The sequence below is a fragment of the Schistosoma mansoni genome, chromosome 2 (genome assembly GCF_000237925.1).
Source record: "Schistosoma mansoni strain Puerto Rico chromosome 2, complete genome".
NCBI lineage: Eukaryota > Metazoa > Platyhelminthes > Trematoda > Strigeidida > Schistosomatidae > Schistosoma > Schistosoma mansoni.
Genome location: NC_031496.1, coordinates 20646879 through 20668499, shown reverse-complemented (window position 1 = coordinate 20668499; position 21621 = coordinate 20646879). Strand labels below are relative to the sequence as shown.

The following is a 21621-nucleotide window of genomic DNA, read 5'->3' as shown; positions in this document are numbered from 1 at the left end:
GAATCAATGAATGAAATCAATGAAAACCTGGGATTATTGGACGACCGTTTCGTCCTAGTATGAGACTCATCAGCGGTGAATACCCATGATGGCGTCGCATAATCTCGCGGATTGGTTGAAGTTAGACATTAACACCGTTGAATGTCAATTCAGTGGTCTAAAGGTTGAGAGTTCGCGCACAAGACCAAAAATCCTAGGTTGGAATCCCGCGAGCGAGATCATGCATGTGCACTGCTGAGGAGTCCCATATTGGGACGAAATGGCCGTCCAGTGCTTCCAGATTTTAACGGTGGTCTAAAATTCATCGACTCATGATCTCAACCAAAAATCAGTATTTCCTTCATACTTTTCAAACCTAGACTATCCAAGTTCATAAATGTTAAACGACTCTATTTTTCATTATCGATGTTTCCGAAGCATTGCCGACATCCACTGCAAACATAGTGTCATTGAAGCTGAGGTTCCCCAACGTACGTTCGCGTACAATGACCATAAATCACCTCATGTCACTATCTTTCAACACTGGCTTCAGTGACTTGGACATTTCTTATCAATATTATAACAACTTTCACATCATGCTTTATTTGCCAACGCTGAAACCGGTTGAAGAAAGTACAGTGTTACCCAGTTTATGACATGAAGTCTGGGAATCAATTAAGGCTGTGTAGGACTGTCATCAGTCGGTCCATCATGACTTCTTGATTGGGTCCTACAGATGGTGCAAATCAGTGACTTGAGATTTTATCAGACATATATATCTTTTTTCAAATAAATAAAAATAAAAAAAGCTTATCTGTCCATCAGGAAACTGTCCAAAATCCAAGTTAATTTTACAAAGAACTAAATTCGCCTCCATACTTCTCAGTAAGAAAAAAAGTACTGGTCAATAATATGACCATTTTCTTGAGTGGAAAAAAATATCGAATAATCATAAAACTTTATTTTATTTTAAACAATTTGGTGTGTACATAAATCTTGAGAACAAAATTAAATACAAAGTACCTATGTACAATGGTAACAGATTCAGATCAATAGTCCTTGTAATGACTCAAAGCATAAAGAGCAGCGCGACCATTACACTGTCCAACACAAAGAAATCGCCCACCGGGACTAAATCCAATTGATGTGGGTTTGTTCAAAGTACCAACACCAGCGGGAAAGTTTTCAAAAATTATACTTTCGTTTACATCATACTGTAGATAAATATGTACAAAAAGAGATCAAATAGGAAGAAAAATGGCAAAATCGATCAATCTATTGATAGATGAAGAAAAGGTTGATCGTTGAATTTTAGTGTCCAAATGCATTAAACCTAATCTTAATAAAATCTTGTTACATAAAATAATTAGACATTTTTAATTGAATAACACAAGTGATGATGAAGGTTTAAAGAAAACCTTAATTATCCTAGTATTATAATCAACCACTTTTTTGAAATAGACTCCATCGTTAATCCGGACTGATAGGTTCTAGGTTCAAATCTCGCGAGGCGGGATCGTTGATGCGCACTGTTGAGTCCCACAATAGGACGAAACTGTCATCCAGTGCTTCCAGGTTTTCCATGGTGATCTAGCTTCAATTGACTCATGATCTCAACTACTGAAATTACTATAATATCCATAAAACCCCTTCTGATTATTAATATGACAAAAATCTATTACTGAACACCAAGCACACTTATAAGCTATATGAAAACCTACCATTATAAATATGAATTAAAATAAATTCTAAAAAGTTAGGACGTGTTAAAATCCAAGTATGAATAAGGTAATATTTCAAAGGTCACTGATCAACTGAGATATTAGTTCAACGGCAATATGTAAACCACTTTTTATCACCCCAAAGGGAGAGAGAGATAAGACATTTTCATGGCAATAATCAAACATTGCTGTTTGAATTAACTTCTAAACCCCAAGCACCCACAAGCCACTTGAAACTCAAAAATGTAAAGAGACAATAATACAACTAAATGATACACTTCAAAATTAGTTATACGTTCATAGATTAGGGATGATTTCTATGGATATAGGTGATTCATTAACTCGGAAAGACGCTGTAATACATGCTAAAATTAGTAGTAATATGTGCATTTGTTCAATTAGGTAGTGTTATACACTGAATTTAATGACATTTGAAGTTTACATAAAACTGACGAACCAGAAATCAATATTTTATAATTTAAACTTCTATATAGTTATAAAGGGCAAGTTATTGTCGGTGCCTAATAATCAACAAAAAAATACGTCAGTATTTTTCTCAATGAAGCATATGTACAAATACCATCAACAGTTTTTTAATTGAATCAGAATCCGTTTATTCTATAACAATAATAATTTCGCCATGATTGAACAAAAGACTGTATCATATGACAGAGGTTGAGAATCCATCAGATATGTTAGTTTATCAGGATAGGACATGGTTTAAACTTCGAGAATATACGCCTAGATATTTTTGACGGAGATCCGGCAGAATACGATAGTTTTATAAGTAGTAGACAGGTGCCTACGCACACGTTTGTGGGGGAAAGGGATCACAATTAGTGCTTTGATAACCACTGACATGGGAATAAATTCATGAACCAGATCAAATTGTTATCGCACACCAACAGCCAACGAGGAAGGCCGTAAGATCCTAAAAGTAGTTTTTAATTCAACGACCATTTATTTTCATTATCTCAAAAATCTGTGTTGACCTTTCAAACCAGTCGAAGTATTCTTCTGACCTTCAAATGACAGTAATAATTTACACTGAATTGCACTGATAACAGTGCCTGTATACTGATTTAACAAATACATTAACTTTAGTTCATCAATTAACCCTTTATTAGACAGGTACATTACTAAGACTCTTATAAAACTCAAGTATTCTGTGTAGTCTCCATCAAAAATATAATTGTATACTCTGTCAGCTTCATTGACGACTTATGTAATTATTTGCATAAAAAATTTAATGCAGCTAATAAATTAACCTATTCATCAGGTACTTGGGTATGAACCACGTTCAAAGTGTGCGGGCTACCGATACCACTCGGTTGCCTAGGCCGGAATTGGTAGAGCGGGGTTCAAACCTGGAACTTAGTCCGTGAAAGTCGAATGTTTTAACCGCCACATGATACTTTAATAAATTATCCAAATATTATAGCTATTAGAAAAACATACAAGTCGAACAGCATCCGGACGTTGTGAAGAAGCCAGACAAAGAATTTCATTAGAGGGGTGAAAACAAAGCGAATTAACACCGGTAACCAAATTACCAATAGCTTTATCAGGCAGTGGATTCTCTGTATTCATTGTAGATGACCATTTGTAAACATTCACATAACCGCTATCTGCCCTGTTGAATAAAAGAACATAAAAGGTAGGATAAATGAAATTATAGTAAACAAACATAAAATAGAACTTCCCTGTGTATGAATGATTGTATTAGAACTAGTTAGACAAAGCAAACAGCTTTCTGATAAATTCATACTCAAAGAATCAAACTTACAATAATGGCTATGCTAATTATAACAAGAAAAGAACATTCTGATGGACAAAATGTGTAGTTCAGAACGAATATTTTAAAGATGTGCTAGTGTCATCTTACGACTTCTTAACTCTTATCTATCTTCTAGCTTTACTTTAACCACACTACATCAAATCAAGTAATTAGTTCACATCAATCAACCTGATCAGTGGTTTTTCACAATCAAACGGTTTGGAATATTGTCTATCCCGAAAAATAGTAGTTAATCTGAATCGAGATGACAAGTTTATCTCCTGCAATATTACATTTAGTAAGCACGAGCTTGCAGGTTTATGTACTAAGTTGATTTACACAAGTTGTGCATGAGTAAATGTTATGATAGTTAACTACCGAAATCGCAACTCAAAAGCAAGTAACAAACTGTTACATGTAAATTACTGCATATTTCTCCTGTTTACAAGGTCAGTATAGATAGAAATACTGCCCAAACAAACCGGACTTAAAATATAGCTAAAATTCGACCAATTTCAGACATTAAACTGTAAAATTAACCAAGACAAATAGTCCTTTCGAAATCGCAAACCTACATCGATAGTCTATCAAATAAGGAGATTTCTGATAATCCCTTTAATAAACCATAAAGATTTAATCTAATTGACCAGAATTTTTGATTTAGATTTACACAAATACACAAACAAACAAATGCGCGACAGCGCAAATAAATTGAATCGAGTAGAGATTAATATTTAGAAATCACATGGAAATAAAAAGATTCAAAAGACGAAAGTACCATACACGCAATGTTCATTTTGATTTTAGAATTTAATGTAAACAATGGACAGATGAATAACAAGAATGAGTTTTCAATATTTGAAAAATATCACAATATCTCTCAAAAGTGAATTTGTTTAGCCCTGAAAACGATATTTTTAAAATGATTATACTAAGAAATAATTAAACTCTACGGATTAGATAAATTCTATTTTAAAGAAATAAGGAAAAAGTGAGAAGAAAAGAAAGAAGAAATGAATGAAACTATTCGGTAAATAATGCCTTATATTAGTTTAATATTCATCTATTAAATAAACAAAAATTCAACACTGAAAGTGAATAAAACATGAGAAACAAATAAATTGGAAGATCATAACAAAAATTTTTAAAACTTTACATTTTTAATCGAGTATTTAGATTACTTAGTATTACTAGATTGCTACGTTTGAAAAGATCAACACATCACCTAAAACCGGAGAACAGCAACACTACAACAGGACAAGCTATGTTATTCCACTACGCGCCAGCCCTGCTAATTAGAGAGACAAGACCAAATTCAGCAGAGGAAAATGTATATTCCACAACTCATGCGTATATATCTAGTACAAGAACATCCTTGGAAAACGCCACAAAATAGCATACTAAAAGAGGGAACGAACGAATGTTGTTCAAGGTCCTTCAAGTGGGAAATACAAATCGAATGTAGAAGTAGGCGCTTTCGTCGAGAAAATTTAGAAATTCAAATTTCCAAAATAAGACGTTTACCAAATGATTTCTGGGGATCTAGCATCCCCAAAATAGATATTTGAATTGTCCAATGAGTGGAAAACAAAACGAAATTCTTTGTACTGATGTCCTATTTATTGATAATAGTTTTATCAATGTACCAGTCAACTAGAATTTAAAAGCATCTCAGCTCATATATTATACTTATTACGAAGTAATTCTGCGTTGTAGAGCGACTGAATTAATAAGGAAAACAGACAGGTGTATATTGTCAGATTTGGTAAATGTAAAAAATATAAGAAACATCATGTGTTAGCGCGATGAAAAATCCTCATCATATCCATATTCACAAAGTTCGCTTGTGGAAGGAGTGTTCTGCAACCGGTTCAAAGTTTGCCTTATCCCCTTACTCTTAACCAGAAGACTCCTATGAGACGTTCCCTGTGATTTTTGACATTTCTCTGAACGGTTTCAATGTGGTTCGAGTCAGTCTTGTGGTCTGATATTATAGCAAGTAAACCTATAGCTGGTTTTTCAATATCCAAGTTTAATTGGATTTCTCAGCGATCGAACAGAAGCTATACGATATATATTTTTGACAGATTTCTCGAGAATTTTACCCAATGTATATTGAGTCACACCCTGAACATCTTATTTTACAAATACGATTAAATGGTGAATTCTACGGTATTTTGATATTCGGAAGAACAAATTTGCCTTATAGTATCTAATAGTTTTAAAGAATACCCTGAGGTTGCATTTGTTGAAATTTCAGCTGTGTTCTGTATGGAATGATGATTGTTGTCGTTCATGATTTCGGAGTATTTTTCCGGTTACGCTTTACATTTTTTCCTATTTTGTGAAGAAAATTTCTTCGATGGTTCGTTAGTCCATTTTCCTTGACGTTTGTTATCAAAGTGTGTGTTCTTCTTAGAAGAATAGAAACAACTTGTGAAGTGTAACGGTTAAAAATCAAGATATTCGCCCAAGTTTATTTTCTTACTGAAGTCATACTGAAATATCGATTTTCTTCACGTTTAACTAGGCGACTCAGTACTACCTGACTCTTAATCTGAAGTAAACTTAAAACTGGGTGATTCAATGTTCAGTTTCTCCAAGAATGAGTAGTGTATAATACGACGATAGCATCAGTGTGTTTTTAGGTATATTTCTAGTTTAAGTATGTTTAGGAATACACCGAATGTACACCTGCATACATTATTCATGAAGATTTACAACTAAAGATGATGCAGGTGACCGTTTCGCTACTCTAGTTGTTTGTCGATATAAGCTTCCTCCAAATATACAGTAATTTATTTCGAAGCCGAAGTTTAAGGCTCTGATTACCTAGCTGGTGTTCAGTGTACATCTTTTTGATAGAATGATGACTGATATCAAAACCTTCGACAATAGGAGTGCTATTATAAAGAGAGTTCACATCATTGCTCACAATAATTGCACCTTCGTCAAATTTCTGGTTTGCTATTTTGACTTTTAAATCAAATGAATCCTTAACTATATGTTATATATATATTTCTGTTACCCAGCACCTAAATATTTTCAAACCATCACATCTAAACTTGGTTTCGACAGCTAGGTAAAATTTCGGACTACTTAAGAATTAACTAGACCAGAATAACTACAATACAGAAAATTATAATTATTCAAGTCCATAGATTTATTTTTAATCTATAACAATCAACAATAATATTAGTCTAATTAGTGAGTCTGTATTTGTTGATTAATGGTTAGGAATCAGGTGGTTCAGTCTAGTGAATAACAGAGTCGGTTGTTCACTATAGTATTAATAATAATAACAATAATAATAATAATACAAAAAAAATGGATTCTAAAGATCGTATCATGAAGTCACTGTGTTAACTAAAGCTTTTATAATTTGCTGTTCAATATTCAAGAGCCGGTAGTGCGTATCAAGTAATATTTATTCATTAAGTTATAGATGAAGAAAAAAAAACGCTAACCAGAAAAAATTATTCAAACCATTTAAATTCTGCCCTGGGAGTAGAAGGAATAATTATGACGTCTCATGATGAAAGCCGAGTTCCTTCGGAAGTCATGAGGCCGATGCACCTTCAAACAACCAGAGCGACAATTTTTATAGGTACATGGAATGTCCGAACAATGTGGGAGACCGGAAGAGTCTTTCAAATTGCTGCAAAAATGAGAAAATACAACTTGGAGGTGCTTGGAATCAGCGAAAAACATTGGACGCAGGTTGAACAACAACGACTGTCTTCAGGAGAACTTCTGTTATACTCCGGTCATGAAGAAGAAAATGCCCCACATACACAAGGAGTTGCATTGATGCTGTCCAGAAAAGCATAAAATGCACTTATAGGATGGGAATCTCATGGACCAAGGATCATCAAAGCCTCCTTCAAAACAAAGAGAGAGGGCATTACAATGAACGTCATCCAATGCTATGCGCCTACCAACGACTACGATGAAGACGCTAAAGACCAATTCTACGATAGGCTGCAGTCGATCTTCGAGAAGTGCCCAACCAAGGACCTGACCATTCTGATGGGAGATCTCAATGCTAAGGTTGGAATGGACAACACTGGATACGAAGACGTCATGGGACAACATGGACTGGGAGAAAGGTGAGAGATTTGCAAACCTATGTGCCTTCAATAAACTGGTCATAGGTGGCACCATATTCCCACACAAAAACATACACAAAGCCACTTGGATTTCACTGGATCACACTACACAGAATCAAATCGACCATATCTGCATCAACAAAAAGTTCAGGAGGACGATGGAAGATTTGAGAACCAGAAAAGGAGCTGATATAGCATCCGATCATCATTTGCTGGTCGCCAAGATGAAACTAAAACTCAAGAAGCACTGGACAACGGTGCGGACAACATCACAAAAGTTTAATACGGGCTTTTCTTCGAGATTCTGACAAACTCAACAAATTCAACATAGCCCTCAGCAACAGGTTTTAGGCCTTTCATGATCTACTCAATGGGAGAGGGGACTACCATGGAGAGCAACTGGAAAGGTATCAAGGAGGCAATCGTTTCAACATATCAATAACACTTAAGTAGATAAATTTAGTTTTGCTACCTGACCTCAGCACTGTTGGTACACTGGATAAAATTGAAGAAAGGAGGAACAAGAAGGCAGCAATCAATATCAGCCGAACCAGAGCGGAAAAAGCCAAGGCACAAACCGAATACACAGAGGCCAACAAGCAAGTGAAGAGGAGCATCAGAACCGACAAACGTAAATATGTGGAAGATTTAGCGATGACAGCGGAAAAGGCTGCAAGAGAGGGAAACATGAGACAACTGTATGATACAACAAAGAAACTTGCTGGAAATTACCGTAAGCCAGAAAGACCAGTGAAAAGCAAGGAAGGCAAAGTAATCACCGATATTGAAGAACAACGAAACAGGTGGGTAGAACACTTCAAAAAACTCTTGAATCGACCAGCTCCACTGAACCCACCCAACATCGAAGCAGCACCCACGGACCTCCCAATCGATGTTGGCCCACCAACAATTGAAGAGATCAGCATGGCCATTAGACAAATCAAGAGCGGCAAAGCAGCGGGACCAGACAACATCCCGGCAGAGGCACTGGAAGCAAATGTAGCAGCAACTGCCAAGATACTCCACATCCTCTTCAGTAAGATTTGGGATGAAGAACAAGTACCAAAAGACTGGAAAAAAGGACTTCTGATCAAGATACCAAAGAAAGGCGATCTCAGCAAGTGCGACAACTACAGGGGCATCACTCTTCTCTCAATACCAGGAAAAGTCTTCAACAGAGTATTGTTAAACAGGATGAAGGATTCCGTGGACGCCCAACTTCCAGATCAACAGGCTGGATTCCGTGAGGATCGATCGTGTACAGACCAAGTAGCAACTCTACGGATCATTGTGGAACAATCAACTGAATGGAATTCATCACTCTACATCGACTTCATTGACTACAAGAAAGCATTTGATAGCGTGGACAGGACAACACTATGGAGGCTTCTTCGACACTACGGCGTACCTGAGAATATAGTCAATATCATACGGAATTCCTATGATGGATTAAACTGCCAAATCGTTCATGGTGGACAACTCACTGACTCATTCGAGGTAAAGACCGGTGTTAGGCAAGGTTGCTTGCTCTCACCCTTTCTCTTTCTCCTGGTGATCGACTGGGTCTTGGAGACGTCAACATCTGGAGGGAAGCACGGGATACAATGGATAGTTAGGATGCAGCTTGACGATTTAGACTTCGCGGATGATCTGGCTCTTCTATCGCACACGCGACAACAAATGCAGGAGAAGACGACCAGTGTAGCAGTAGTCTCAGCAGCAGTAGGTCTCAATATACACAAAGGGAAAAGCAAGGCTCTCCGATACAATACAGCATGCACCAATCAAATTACACTTGACGGAGAAACTTTGGAGGACGTATAAACCCTTACATAACTGGGCAACATCATTGATGAACACGGTGGATCTGATGCAGATGTGAGGGCGAGGATCGGTAAAACAAGAGCAGCATATTTACAACTGAAGAACATCTGGGACTCAAAACAGTTGTCAACCAACACCAAGATCAGAATTTTCAGTACAAATGTCAAGACAGTTCTACTGTATGTGGCGGAGACGAGGAGGACTACGAAAGCCATCATCCAGAAGATATAAGTGTTTATTAACAGTTGTCTACGCAAGATACTTCGGATCCGTTGGCCAGACACTATCAGCAACAACCTACTGTGGGAGAGAACAAACCAGATTTCAGTGGAGGAAGAATCGCTGGAAGTGGATAGGACACACATTGAGGAAATCACCCAACTGCGTCACAAGACAAGCCCTCACATGGAATCCTGAAGGTCAAAGGAGAAGAGGAAGACCAAAGAACACATTACGCCGAGAAATAGAGACAGACATGAGAAGAATGAACAAGAACTGGATAGAACTAGAAAAGAAGGTCCAGGACAGAGTGGATTGGAGAAAGCTGGTCGGCGGCCTATGCTCCATTGGGAGTAACAGGCGTAAGTAAGTAAGTAAGTAAGTTATAGATGAAGAAACGCTATACAATAGAATTTAATTTTACACAACAGTTAGTTCACTGTTTAATGTCAACATACAAGATGTTCTGATAAAATCATCTGTACTGGCGAAAAGGAATAGAATCAATGAGTGATTTATACCCCTATAATATGAAATTATTTGAGGTGAAAAGTATTTCTAAGAGAGTAAATATGTGAGGATTAAAATCCACTTTGCAACTTCATCAAAATAGTACACAAACAGAGTATAGAAACGTTATATTACTGAATATGTATAAGAAGTAGTATTATGTTTAAGAATTAAATGATAAGCAATAAATGTATCTAAACCACTTCGACTGATCTCGTGATATAACCACTTCTAGTCATCCAACCATTAATTACAGTTATTTTAGTGACAACGATTAATATATATTTAAACCTCAAAAACATAGCAAGGTTAATAGTTAATGAATTCGTAGATTGATGTTCTATCATAGTCTCATTGCTTCCAATCTTTTTTCCAACTTACTCCCATACACTGCTTAGTACAAAACATCAAAATAGACAGTGGTCAGACATCTGTTATCTACATTTCAATCATCTCAGTCAAGATAGATTCATAGTATAGTCAGCCTGTTTAACAATTGGACAGATATTGAGGAAAATAATTATAGATAGATTATGTGAATTAGTTATCAGGAAAATGCAACATGTAGTTATTATAGTTTCTATGACTAATTAACTAACAACAGCAATGCCTTAACAAAACACTTGACAATAAATAAATATTTAAGATGTATTGAATTAAATTCACACAAAGTGTTGTTCATCTGAAGTTATAAGGTAGAGACATAACTCGACAATTAGTATAACATTTGCTAATGATGACCAATTTTCATATGATTTTGATCATTAGTAGACGATTAGTTAAGATCAATTATCTTACCCACAAGCAATCCATTGTGAATTGGGTGAAGAAGAGATAGATAAACCATTTGTACTGGCTTGATCAAACCAACGATGAATAATTCTAGCTTTATTAACTCGTAGGTCAAATACATAGATAGAACCTTCAGCTAAAATTAACCAGATGAGAAAACTATTAAAACTAACGAAAGTAAATTGCGGATTTAAAATGAGGTAGTAAACGGTTATCATTGATTATATGAATTATAAAGGGTAAATAGGACATAAAACATCATTATTACAATGAAGCACCGATTAGCAAGAGCTCTTATTATGACACTCACTCTCTTAATCAGTTGAGGTTTAAACTTCTCAGTTAGGATTCGTAGGATATCTGTAATCTATGGTCAGCGAACTTAGGGGATATAGTTCGAGAACATCCTTATCGAAAACCATCTATTCATTTTTTAAATTCACCAAAGTACTGAGCATGACAATATTTTACATTTCATGATTTTGTGCGCTTTGTACAACTCGCATCTATTTAGCTGAACACTACTATTATTTTATTTCCTACTCTGTCAATTTGTTTTTTTGGTGGTATGAACTTTGACAACGCGAACAGATGCATATTTGTATCAGGTCCAATGATGATTACTTCTGTCTGTCTCTTCAGTATCTTTATTAAATTTTAATAACAGTGACGATCAGAAAAGATGGCTCCATATAAATCATGCTACAAGTATAGATGAAAATTCGTGGAAACGTTAACCCAACAATTTATGTGTTCAACTTTCCCTCTGGTTGAAACTCATTCAACCTACCATTTGACTAACTGGATTGTACTGATATTAGTTGCACATTTGTTCCAACCAGACAGTCATCAATGTAAGGTCTGGGACGCTTTATATCAACACACACAGAGGAAATGAACAACAAGAAAAGTATGAGACAGTGAATAATTCCGAAAACACTAAAAACAGTTCAAAAGAATGAGATCGAAGAATGAAATTACATATGAGCACGGTAGTTGTTAACCAAATACCTGCATCCTAGCGTATGCGAGTTGCACCATTTACACTGCAAATTATGCGAAACAATTTGATATTAAATAATCAATATACAAGAACACACATCATATTGTTCTTTTTTCTTTTTCATTACTCAAAGGAATTTGCAAATAAAATTAAACAAACTATTCAATGTAAAGCTTTGTTTTGAAACTTACCGCCATAAGTATTCAAAAATGTTCCATCTTGAGTGAAACAAATTGAATTGGTTAAACCACTTGCTCTCATAACTGAAATTTTTTCTAAGCTCTGTAAAAATAATGACGAGAAACAAGACAGACTTATTCTTTTTAGGATGATCATTTTCTAACTTATGAACGGACTTTATTTCATTGTACTTTAAATGTAATCACCGTTATTTTCAGACCCTTGTAGAGGAGACACGATCAACTCGTGTGGACAAAAATATGAGCTACATGTATAAGTAAAATGAACTGATGATGCACAAGAGATAAACAGTATGATAGTAGACAGGTTGAGCTTAAATCTTCAACTACTTATTAAATGGTACAAACTTTATTATCAATGTTATCTGAAAGAAAACTGTTTTATCCTGAAGGTAAAATTAACAACACTGATAGCTTTCCTTCATACGAAAGCGTCTTACGGATAGTAGTGAGTGGTAAACAACAATATATGCAGAAATATGATAAAAATTAATGATTTTTAGTTCTTTTAAGTAATAAGTGTTAGTTTTCAAATCAAGTTGATAGTCATACTTAGATGAATGAATAACGAAATTTGTAATATATCATGCACTGATGTTTCCAAAGAAAAAAATCAAAGACAACTTACACACAACCTATATTGTCAACACTTTGTTGAGAATTTAAAAAATATACCACAGGTATAGATCGGATAATATTTATATATCTATGTACACAGATATACCAATCGAACTAATATTTAACAAGAAACAAGAAAATTATGATTTGTTGAACTCATATATCAGTAGTTTGAATACGTGCACATGAACAGAATCAAATTATTAATGTAACTCATTTATCAAGTACAGATTTTATCCACTCGGCCATGAGTCACATTGTTTTTATGATGGCTAGTGATATTATCCGGCTGCCTAAATCGTAGTACGTGGAATAGGGTTTGAGACTATGATCTACTAGTTAAATGTTATGAACACCAACCCACAGCTTTGCTTAGATAATCGACCCGCTTTTTATACAGAAAAGCAAATCATCTTTCATCTTAGGAGGACTCAATAGGATTACTAGATAACCAACTTAATAATGTCACATTTAGTTAGCATAGAAAATGGTTTACTTTCTTTAGAGAAAAGGTTACTATTTTGAAATAAGTAGTTTAAACTAGTCATAAACTAACTCGTAAATCGGCCAGATACACAGCACTTCCGTTGGTTCCCAGAGCTACCAAATTTGGATGAGCTGGTGAAATAAAACATTTAGTAATTGTTTCGTCTATCGATGAACCAATAAATCGTCTTGCACGACTTTCACTCCCAGTTTCTAAATTATAAATCTATCAAATATGCAGATAACAAACAAAAAACTCATTTTGAAAAGACAAGAAATAAACGGTACAGTAAATAGATTTCTTTAAGTCTAATTCGGTCGAACACCAGCTTGATAAGAAGAATTTGTGTAGTATTTCTAGTAAAACACTGATACCATAAAACGAGTGTATAATATAAGGTATCACCATAAAATTAGGTAACAATAGTCAGTAGTATGCTACAGGTCGTATTAAATAATGCTGTAAAATTTTAGAAAAATTCACCAAAAGGAGTAGTTTACTGGATTGACAGTGAGGCGTGTACATTGAAAACACCTAACTTAACTACTCCACAAAAAATAGTACTTCCGATTGTGTCCAAATGATTGACTTCCATCACAATGTTCAAACTGTTCAAAGCCAGCAAAAGACTAATTCGTTAGAAGAGGGTTGCTTTATGTTTTCGGTCGTGAATGTATTGATCCGGTCTTCACACTCCAACAAATATTTAAACATCATCATACTTATTCCAAGCAAACAATTTTTGTTTCTCAACTCATTGAGCAGGACTGTATTTTATTTATTCATTTGAACACATAAATATTGGTAAAAAGAGACACCAAATACATATGCATCACATAGGACTGTATTATGGGATTATGTAAAGCATCCAAACTACAACACAACAGTGAGATCAGTATTTCCTCCAAATTTTCCAAACATAGAATATCCAAGTTCATAAATGTTAAATGACTCTATTTTTCATTATCGTTGTCTCCGAAACATTGCTGACATTCACTGCAAACATAGTGTCATTGAAGCTGAGGTTCCCCAACGTACGTTCGCGTACAATGACCATAAATCACCTCATGTCACTATCTTTCAACACTGGCTTCAGTGACTTGGACATTTCTTATCAATATTATAACAACTTTCACATCATGCTTTATTTGCCAACGCTGAAACCGGTTGAAGAAAGTACAGTGTTACCCAGTTTATGACATGAAGTCTGGGAATCAATTAAGGCTGTGTAGGACTGTCATCAGTCGGTCCATCATGACTTCTTGATTGGATCCTACAGATGGTACAAATCAGTGACTTGAGACATTATTAGACATGGCTCAAAAAAGAAGTCAATGGTAGTCCTTCCGTAATCTTCGTTTACATTTTCCGTAGAAGTGGAAGGAATCCTTTTAACTAAACGGACTCTTCCTAGTTCCATTTTTTCAACTAATTTGTTTTTTTTCATCATAATTTATCCTCGACCACATATTTCCATTCATCTATTTATTAGACTATAATCTTCCTTCCCCTATTCCCTCACTATCTCATTTCCTTATTTGTGTAGCGCATATTCATTTTAATGCTCATTTGTACCGATAAACAGCTGGGAGTGAAATCAATATTCTACTTAGTATAAGTAACTTATTAATAACAGATCAAAACGTCTCAGTAAATATGTATGAGGAAGTTGGAGAACACAGACACTATCCATCTAATAACCGATTTTTAACTACAAATTAACAAAAAAAAATTAATGTGGCCAGAAAACCAGGAAAAATTAAAACAGTTAAGATTAAAACCTACTTACACGAAAAGAACCAACATTCCCAGTGAAAATAACTTTATCACCGCAAGCTGTGAACTTAGCTGAGGAAAGAGAAAAGTTTTCATACACACGATCACGCAGTAGGGCATTTTCCGAGCCATCAACCTATATTTCAACAGGACAATATAAATGATAATTAAACTTCGTTGGATTATGGAATTTTAGTAATCGATGAATACGATATATTGCTTCAACCATTAGATCAAGGTGACAGCAATCACTTAGAATTTGGGAGTACTAGATATCCCCTGGTTATAACGTGTAATTAAACCATAATCAAAGGAGACTACTATAAGGTACAGCAACATTGATAATTTAAGCGGCAAAATCACTGAAAATGACTTACAAAATTTGTAATAAATATTCGCAGTATTCAAAACTGGAACTCGATAATCAATTCAACGATTCAAAGGTTTGGGAAGATATGAACGCAGACCTTGAATCTGACGAGCTGAAGTAATTTACCTAAGATTAAGAAAAGCGCCTCAAAACTACTGCAAAAATGTATATCCATCTACACATATGCAGGCTGTGAAACTAAAAGAATAAAATGTAGATTCTTATAACGAAACCAAAACGTTTTAAAAATGACTGTCTTGGTGATGTGTGCCACGAAGCAGACGTCGATGTTCCTTTATGATTAAATCTCAGGTATAATGGGACTACGAAACCAAATGGGTGCTTGAATCTCCACTCAAGCATTGATCTACTCGAATCCCAGAAATGATGTTACTCTATGATATGTCTCCCCAATATCTTTGCGAGAGCTGTACAGATATCTGCTGATTTTCTAGCAGTATGAACTTATATATTTATTTATTTATTTAAACACATAAATATTGGTACAAGGAAGCACCAGATAGATATGCGCCATACAAATCTCATTCGATTTGTGTGAGGGCTGTGATACTGCCCAGGTGCCCAAACTGAAGCAGGTGGTTTTCTTAGGGGCCCACACCCGCAGCCTTTGACCGAAAGACCTGATCCACAAGGCAGTGGAGCATCGTGAGGAGATGCAGTCCCATGGTAGCCGGTGACCAATAACTGGTTCATTCGCCATTTGTTCCTTCAGGATACTGGAGCCCATGTGCACCATTGGTTTGGAATCAGGGTTTTTCAACTCCCCTAGGTGGACTCGCCTTGTCCACCAACCCGGTTAAAGCTCCAGACATTCGCTTTTCGTCCTCTCACTTTTGTGAACAACACCCCCGCCACGAGAAGGCAGTGAGCAGGACTTCCCTGGCAGAGGCTATATATTCGCGTGGCCATCTGAGAGCATTTCGAGAGGGAGAGCAGACTCTCCCCACTCTCGGCCGTACCAGGGCATTTAGGGGCCTACTAATCGATTTGATAATGAATGATACAACGGAGGAAAAAAATGTTTCTTGTTACGTTAAACTACTATTATACGATAATGGGACCGGTGATCGAGATTGTACTCGATCGCTTTATTATACACAGACGAGTCACGTTACGCCAGATATGCGATTCACAACCAAATACAGAAAACCAGCGTAGACTACAAAATATTTTATTTAACACAATTATAGGTGGTTTATACTCAGTGAATTCAAAGCAGAAATATGTAGCAAGCATATCACATAATTGACGGTCAGCAAGCTGATTGTCACCCTCAGTGGTTAACTACATTTACTTTCACTAGCCACACATCAAATACATAGTGACTGGTTTGCTCAAACGAGTTAAAAGAAAATAAATTTAATTTCTGAAACTGTAATATATGCTTATTATTTCGACAGAGGCTAAGTTTGTTTCTGTAAAACAAACTATACACATACAAATATGAGCCTCAAAAGGTATCCCAACCAATACTTATAAATTCAGCACTGAATATACAGTTTGGTTCACCATATATGTTTTTAGTCACATGATTTTACTCTATATTTTATGTAGAACTTAAACTCTCAACATTGGTAAAGTATTATATTCATTTATTTAAACACAAACATTGGTACAAGGAGGCACCATATAGATATGAGCAATAGATTAGCAACACCCCCACCGCAAGAAGTCAGTGAATTGGACTTTCCTAGTAGTGGTTGTATGCACATGGTCATTTGAGAGCATTTGGAGAGGGAGAGCTGAATCTCCCTCCTCTCGGCCGTACCAGGGCTAATGGTGAAGTATTCGAAAGATCAATAAGTAATTACAAGGAACGAGTTTATTGTCGATAACTGAGCTTGAATAACTTCAACCTGATAACATCCAAGGAGTTAAAACATGAAAAGTGAATATAAACTTATAACCCAAAATACAGATTTCAAACCAGACTTAGAGGGTTAACCGCATCAACCAGCTGTTTAAAGTATGTGGTTTAGGTTTGGAAACCAGTAATTTACCATTTCTTTTGCAAGATGAAGTTCTCAACGTATTACGTAAATAATAGAGCTAACATAAAATTTTCCTCATGAAATAAAACCCAGTGAAGCTACACAAGTTACGTATTATAAGCGTGTCGATATTGACACGATATTCGCCAAAACTTGAGTAAACCTGTCAAAAACGTCAGAACAAATCCAGTTATAACTAATGATTAAGTTGATGTCTTATGCCAGCTGATAACCTAACAATTAAATCATACGTGAATACCCAGTCAGCTAATAAAGATTAATACAATTAAAACAGAATAGTTGGTTGTGGTTTTAAACGTTATGAAAGGCCTATGGTATGTCAGTATCACCTTGAAAAACGCCATAGTACTGTCTACGCTTGCAGTTAAAAGCATACGGTGGTGTGTATTGAACTCAGTCGATACAATTGAAGCCATTGATCTTCTCTCACGATTGACATCACTAAGTCTTTTAACGCCTATTTGTTTTCCGTAGGAAAGTATTTCAGAGATTTTCTCATCACATGCAGCAGATTTCCGAGCGTAAACACAGTCCCCTTCATCATCGGAGCCAACTGATTTCACGTTCTTAAGTTGATCTAATTTAGCAAACACGTCTAAGGCCCGTGGAGGCCTAAAGAATAAATTAACACGACTGAACAAACCGGATTGATATTTGTGGAGAAATATCATCGTCATCAGTCCATGCAGGCTTCAAAACTTGATCATCCTCATCAGTCTTCTTTTTGCATTTTTTCTTCCCGGTCTTCCCACTTTTAATCAAAGTTTTATGTCTTTTACGCTAACGAAATATGGAAAACAACTGTACCTACAGAGGACTTTGGGACTTTTGTTACTATTTCAAAATCATCAGTGGGATTAGCGATGCCAAACTTCAGCATTGCTCAACCACACGCTGAGACTCGAAAGAAGCGCCTGCCAGAAGGACCTTCAATCATCGATTATAACAAAAATGATTCCTTGACGTAATATATTTGAGATCACGATATCTTGGCGCTTACGGTGGAAGATCGATGGCCTCACGTAAAGGGAAAAGGTATCTGCTTTGTGTGTCTTAAGCAAGGACATAAGGCTAATCAATGTAGAATGACGAAGAGCTGTACCGTTGACAGGTGTACGAAGAAACATCACTCACTATTGCACAGTGGTTCGACAGCCAGAAGCTCGAAGGATAAACCTGGTACGGAAAACTGCTGTGGATTTACTAGGTCACTAGGTAATCACATGTGTTTAGGAGTGATCCCCATACAGTTGAGATCGGGAAATGCTGAAATTGTGGGTTAGGTTCTTTTGGATAATGGTTCTGATGTAGAGTTGATAATGTCAGACTGCTTGAGATCGCTCGAGCTGAAGGAGGACCAGGCGTCAGTGGTAGTCCAGACCGTAGGTGGTAACAGAGCCACAAGGTCACTAAGGCGCCTTTTGAAGTATACTCCTTAGATCAGTCCAAGCATGCTACGATCGATGGAGCTCTGATTGTGTCTCGTATACCAGGGCATAGGCCGACTGCATTTAGGTGATGTGCCATCAGATAGTCTATATTCTGGAGAAGTCCTACCGCTGACTGACTGCGACTACCATGAGGCCGATTGGGTGTTTGGCCAGCGCTTGGGTGGGAGGAAAACCCCGTAGGCTGCGAAATCGTTGTTAGGGTGGGCTGTGTTTGAACCTGCATCATGCCCCGACCTAAAGAAAAGAGTCGTTAACTATACCAGTAAAGTACAGACATTAGAAGATCAAGTACGCAAGCCTTATGATGGGGAGTTTGTCGATGTCCATTCAAGTGACGAATCAGTATCATTAGGAAATAATGCGGCCACACAGATTGTGAAAAGGGACACGTGCTTCGAAAATGGTTATTTTGTAGTTCCGATACCGTGGAAAAAGAATTTAAATATGAGAGTCAGGAATCATGAAGTAGCAAACAGTAGACTACAGAGTTTCAGACGTAGGTTGTTGAAGGATGACAGTCTGCACACCAGGTATACTAAGGCAACTCTACTACGGGCCATGAGGAGAAAGTTCTTCAAATACAGTTGAAGTCAGATTATCACCCTCGTTGGTATTTACCTCATCATGCAGTGTCCTACCCAAAAAAATTCAGAGAAACTGAAGGTAGTTTTTGATTGTGTCGCTAAGTTTACAGGGGTTTACCTACATGACATGATTTATCAAGGGACCGACACCACGACCGAGCTAGATTCCAGGCATATAAGAGGCGAGTCAAATGACATGAAGATGAAAGCTAACAAACGAGGTCAAAAGGATCTTAATTTACAGATAAAGATAAAAATTCTTGAAATGGAACTTAGTAACTATAGACAAGATCATGATGCTTACCAGACTCTCCTTAATGACTGCTATATTTTAGAAAAATGTTTCAAAGAAACGAAACGAGAATGCTTCGAACTGATTTGGAAAACAAAATCCTCAGTCTTAAAGAGCAGTTGGATTTCCACTCTCGATTAATTGACGGATGTGAAAAGTTAGTGGAACACGGTTTATACATTGAAAAAGCGGTCGGAGTATGCCTCCAAGCTGAATACGAAAGTCGATTAACAGAGGAGCTTAGACTAATTCGAGACCCCACCGCTTCTGGATTTGATTAGTATCGCATACTCATGGCGGTATTCTTTGAGTACCCACGCGGATTATTGGAGTCATCAGCTAACTTTAGTGCCGAGGATGCTAGTCACCGGTGGTCTGAGCTGTTGATAGCTTGTAACAGTGCTGACGAACTTACTCACGATTTATCCAACAAAATTGCTGAGCTGGAATTGATTCAACGACGGTTAGACTACTTTTATAGCCGAGAAGACAGACGTAGTAATTGTGGCTTCGGACATTTCGACCCGTGGAAAGTGATCGTTAGGAATAGTTGAAGGCTGTGAAACAGGTGACGACGGAAAGATTAGGAAAGCAATCGTTCGTACGAATAACGGAATAATTAGTAGGGATATACGTAAGGTATGTATCCCTGAAGATTCTAATTAGTTACTTGTCATAAAAACGTAGGTAGGTTGGGTAGGCGTACTGCTGTAAGTCCTACTCGTTTCTCTAGCGTGGACTGTGCTGTATAATGATCCATGACCAAAGTTATCGGACTGGCTTGTGTAGTAAGGAGGGATTTTGTGAACCGGCGTAAGATCCATTTGAAGGTTTTGAGTGTGAAAATCTTTCCATGCATGCATTCTCAACTAGTTCTTATTGGTTTCTCTAGTTGTACATTTTGTCAGTGTTTTTGATGTCATTTGAAATGGTGATATTTTATTGTATTAGAGTTTTCTCATTTTTCTTTCACCTTCAATGAGTTTCTATGTTTCTTTCAGATCTATGTTTATGTTGTTCTAGTTGATACCTAATCTCTGCGGCAGTCATATTGATTGTGTCCCTATTTGGTTGTGTTTCTTCAGTTGACTGGGATTGTGCATTTTGATTGCGAATTGAAGCACTCTTCCAGAATTGGAAACGCTATGTTACAAGGTAACAAACCATTATCTTTTGAACGGATTTCTACTTGTTCTATCCAGAGAGGATAGAATAACACCTATTGTTAGGCGCGCTCGGTAATTTTCTTACATTCCTTGTCAATTTGTCTATTTATTGTAATTTAGATTGATTATTGAGGAAACAAATTATTGGTTGAATAACTGAGTGGTAATATTTTTTTAAGTAATAATGTACATTTGTATTTATAATGAACTTTAGAACCGTTATTTCCCCAATCACCTTGTTCTGATTTCATAGGGGTAATAATGAGTGTCCAAACTACCCAGACAGTTATTATTCAGCCAAACCTTAGTTTGGATCTTATGCATGACTCTTTTATTATTTCTGAATCTAAACGGCCAATAGGTTTCATAATAAAAAACTTCTGCACAACAAAGTCTAACCTTACCTTTTGCAAAATATGTATACGACCCTCACTTGAATATAGCTCTTTTATCTACCCAAAGATGAATACCACAAACAAGATAAGAGTAGATATTCAAAGACGCTTCACACGCCAAGTGTCAGTATATGACTCCACTCTCAACTACACAGATAGGTATAAGCACCTCTTCAAAGAACCTTTATGGTACCGTCGGCTAAGGAACGATCTGATATTTCTCTCTCTTATTTCTAACCTTCTGCATAACCATGGTCCATGACCCAGTCTACAGACTGAAAAACAACGCAGATACATAGCTTGCATTAAAACATA

General features: G+C 36.4%; 2 protein-coding genes across 2 annotated transcripts; one reads left to right on the top strand and one right to left on the bottom strand.

Annotated features, from left to right (window-relative positions):
* Positions 1 to 926: 926 nt before the first annotated feature.
* Positions 927 to 18298, bottom strand: Smp_046680 (hypothetical protein; the record flags this gene model as incomplete). Its single annotated transcript, XM_018796040.1, has 9 exons — positions 927 to 1193; positions 3159 to 3333; positions 10938 to 11067; positions 12126 to 12216; positions 13309 to 13464; positions 15029 to 15151; positions 17748 to 18030; positions 18062 to 18198; positions 18230 to 18298. 9 exons carry the CDS (start codon positions 18296 to 18298, stop codon positions 1029 to 1031), a joined length of 1329 nt encoding a protein of 442 aa, XP_018650293.1. The 3' UTR covers positions 927 to 1028.
* A 1494-nt stretch (positions 18299 to 19792) lies between these two features.
* Positions 19793 to 20026, top strand: Smp_147200 (hypothetical protein; the record flags this gene model as incomplete). The annotated part of the gene is made up of 1 exon (XM_018796039.1): positions 19793 to 20026. One exon carries the CDS (start codon positions 19793 to 19795, stop codon positions 20024 to 20026), a length of 234 nt encoding a protein of 77 aa, XP_018650292.1.
* Between the last annotated feature and the right edge of the window lie 1595 nt (positions 20027 to 21621).